At 53.4% G+C, this 2,977-nt stretch overlaps 1 protein-coding gene across 2 annotated transcripts in view; it reads right to left on the reverse strand.

The window, feature by feature from the left end:
- The window catches only part of ERBB4 (erb-b2 receptor tyrosine kinase 4), a 1,212,321-nt gene extending 1,210,876 nt beyond the window's left edge, over positions 1 to 1,445 (reverse strand). For both annotated transcript variants that reach the window (XM_017855612.1, XM_017855621.1), the window contains exon 1: positions 729 to 1,445. In XM_017855612.1, coding sequence (XP_017711101.1) covers positions 729 to 810 — 82 coding nt within the window. In that variant the 5' untranslated portion in view covers positions 811 to 1,445. The remainder of the gene's footprint in view (positions 1 to 728) is intronic.
- Positions 1,446 to 2,977: the final 1,532 nt, after the last annotated feature.

Consider the following 2,977-nt stretch of genomic DNA (forward strand, 5'->3'; position numbering starts at 1 on the left):
TTTTTTTTTTTTTTTTTTTTTTTTTTTTTAAGAGGTCATGCAGGCGAGCAAGCGCCCCTCAAGTCAATGGGGCGAGGGCTCCGGGAAGCCGGCCGAAGAGGCCCAGAGCTCCAGACCCCGGACCGAGGCACGCCCGCCAGCTGCACTCGGGCTGCCCAGGCTGGGTGCGAGTCGCGTCTGACCCCACAAGGCTCGGGCGACTGGGGGCGCAGCGGCCGCCAGCAGCACACACAGGTGCAAAGCCCGGGTCTCTGAGCGCCACTCTCCACCGCCCTTCAGGCTCGGCGCGGGAGAGGCCCAACCAGCACCTCCCCAGGACCCCGGCCCTCCGCGGCCCCGGCGGTGCGGGTTCTTCCCTCGAGGGACCAGACAGGGACAGGAGAGTCTCCTCTGACTGGGGATTTGGGTCTCCCATGTCCCGAACAACAGGCGCCACCAGAAGGGATCCCGCTTAGGCTCCCACACAAAACGCTCGGGAAAGAAAAACAGGGGGTTAAGGAGAGAAAAAAGAGGGGCTCAGAGTGATTTCTTCACGATAAATAAAGCACAGGCACACATACAGGGTAAGTTTCAAATGGAAAGAGGGGCGACCGAGAGCCCAGGGAAGAAGTCCCGGTAGAGCGGTCCCTCCACGCCTCCCGGGATGGGTGAAGAGGGCAGGGGAGCCACTCAAGGCAGCCCCGCCGGCGACGGCAGGTTCGGCGACCGGAGCGCCAGAAGGAACCCACCTGACTGAGAATCGCTGGGTTGGACGGTCCCCGCCGCCACGAGAAGGCTCACCCAGACCCAAAGTCCTGTCGCCGGCTTCATTTTTTGGAAGTCTCAGATCCCGTGCTGACAATTACATGTCCAAATGGCATATCCCCCTTTTGGACACGCGGAGGAGATCCCCAGCCGGGCACGCGTGGGGCGCGAGGGGGGCGGGCGCGGCGCGCGCGGTGTAGTGACTCCCAGGGCGGGCGACCGAGTCCGCGCCCGCGGGTCCAGGGCCGGGGCTCGAAGAGGGGGCGAGTGTGCGTGTGTTGGAGTGTGCTCGGTGTGTGCGCGTGGCGCTCCGGGCCGGACTGTGCAGTTATTTCCCCGCGTGAGCCTTCGCTTGCTCGCTGCCTCCTCACTTTCTCTCTCTCTCACTGGTTGGTCAACAATAAAAAAGGAAGGGGGGCGAAAGGTTTCCAAAAAAAGTTGATTGCAAAGAGGCGGTAGGTTTCCGGCCTCTCCCCGCAGCCGGGCTATGTTCTGCTCCTTCTTCAGTTTCCTTGCACCTCCAGTCCAAATTGGGAGGGGAGCGGGGCGGGGGGAGCTTCTCGCTTCTCCCCGGATCCCGTCCTTCTTTTTCCTGTCAGCTTTCCTCACACTTGTCCGGCGGCTGCAGTAATTAAAGCTCCGAGCGTCATTTCCAGCGCTCCGCGGTCTCCAGCTGCAGCCCACAGAGAAATTAATAAGACTCCAGAAAAAAAAAAAAAAAAAAAAAAAAAAAAAAGGTGGGGGGGCGGTGGGAATAAAACAACCCTCCACGCAACCAGGCAGGCTCTGCTCAGCCGCGCAAACCCCGCCCATGCTCTGACCCAACTAGCCACGCCCTTCCCCCCGCCCCCCGCCCCAAAGGGAAATCTCATTGGCTCAGCCACTCCCCAAAATCCTAGGCCTCCGGAGTTGGGAAAACACCTGTCAGAGAGAGGGAGCCGCTTGGTGGGGGCGGGGGAAGCTGGATTTAAAGGGCTCACCGAAGCCATGCACTGAAGCACTCCTCTTCCCTCCCTGGCAGAGGCCTGGGACAGCTGGCCCGCAGAGTGGACAGACCATCGGAAGGGTGCTTACAGAAAAGATTTTTTTAAAAAACAAGTCAGCATTTTCTCCATTGTCCCACGGTGCTTATCTACAGACAGGACTTTTCCTAGAAATAAAAGAAAAGTCAATGTTGCTTTCAGCAAAAAGCCTCTGCCCGCAGCACTCTGCCACTCTTGGTCCACAATTAGAAAGTACTTTAAAAGTGTGCACAGTAAGTAACTGGTAGCCCCTGCGGATTAGGTGGTGGTAGGGGTATAATCACCGCCCCGCCTCCCGCCCCCAGTTATGCCATCTCTCCGGTTATTCCCACATTTCCACACTGACCGACATTGAGCCAAACTAAAATTTCACATTTATAAAGCCATACCCTTTGATTTTTAGATTTTGTTTTTTTCACCTTTGGAGTTCATTCTTATTAAGCAGATTCTAGTCCAAAGCCACTGATTTAATCTTAAAGGGCTAGAAATTGTCCCAACCTGAAAGTATTTAAGGAGACCACATCAGAACATAATTAACCTTAAATGATTCTGCTTATTCTACAGTAGACCCAGCTTTAGGCCGTTTCCTTGTCCTCACTCTGCACATTCATGGTCCCTAATCCGGAGGTCATTGCTAGTTATGAAAGTCTCTGACCTTTTCTGAATCTAAAATATTCTGGGATTGGGTCACATCAATGTTCATATCCTTTGCCTTTTACAGCTCTGAAACCGCACCCTGGCAAGGGCCAGAATCTCCTGGGGGTAGTAAGTTATTAGTTACTATTTGTACAGGCATTCTATGTATGAATCACTTTCCTTTTATGGTTTTTCTACAAGCAGCAAATATATAAATAAAAAGTATCAGGGGAGCTTAAAAATCAAACCACCCTGCCTTTCATTTGAGACCTGGATCTCCATTTCCCACTCTCTTATCTATAGCTCCATCCCTTAAGAATTTCCATGGAGCTGAGAACAGATAGGAAGTACAGATGCCTGAAGCCTGAAGCTTTCCCTTTCTTAGACCCACAGCAAATAACAGGCTCCATGAAGACGCCAAACAAGCTGAGCATGCGGTTTTACCACAAGCAGCCTAGGGCAGGAAGGAACTAGAGCAGATGACAGTGACTTGACCATAATGGTACTGATTGCAGCAGAACTGTGCACACTGCTCTTTGGGATTATCTTTGTTTTCTTTTTTTATTTATTACTCT

Source organism: Rhinopithecus bieti, unplaced genomic scaffold, assembly GCF_001698545.2.
Source record: "Rhinopithecus bieti isolate Rb0 unplaced genomic scaffold, ASM169854v2 scaffold_1070, whole genome shotgun sequence".
NCBI lineage: Eukaryota > Metazoa > Chordata > Mammalia > Primates > Cercopithecidae > Rhinopithecus > Rhinopithecus bieti.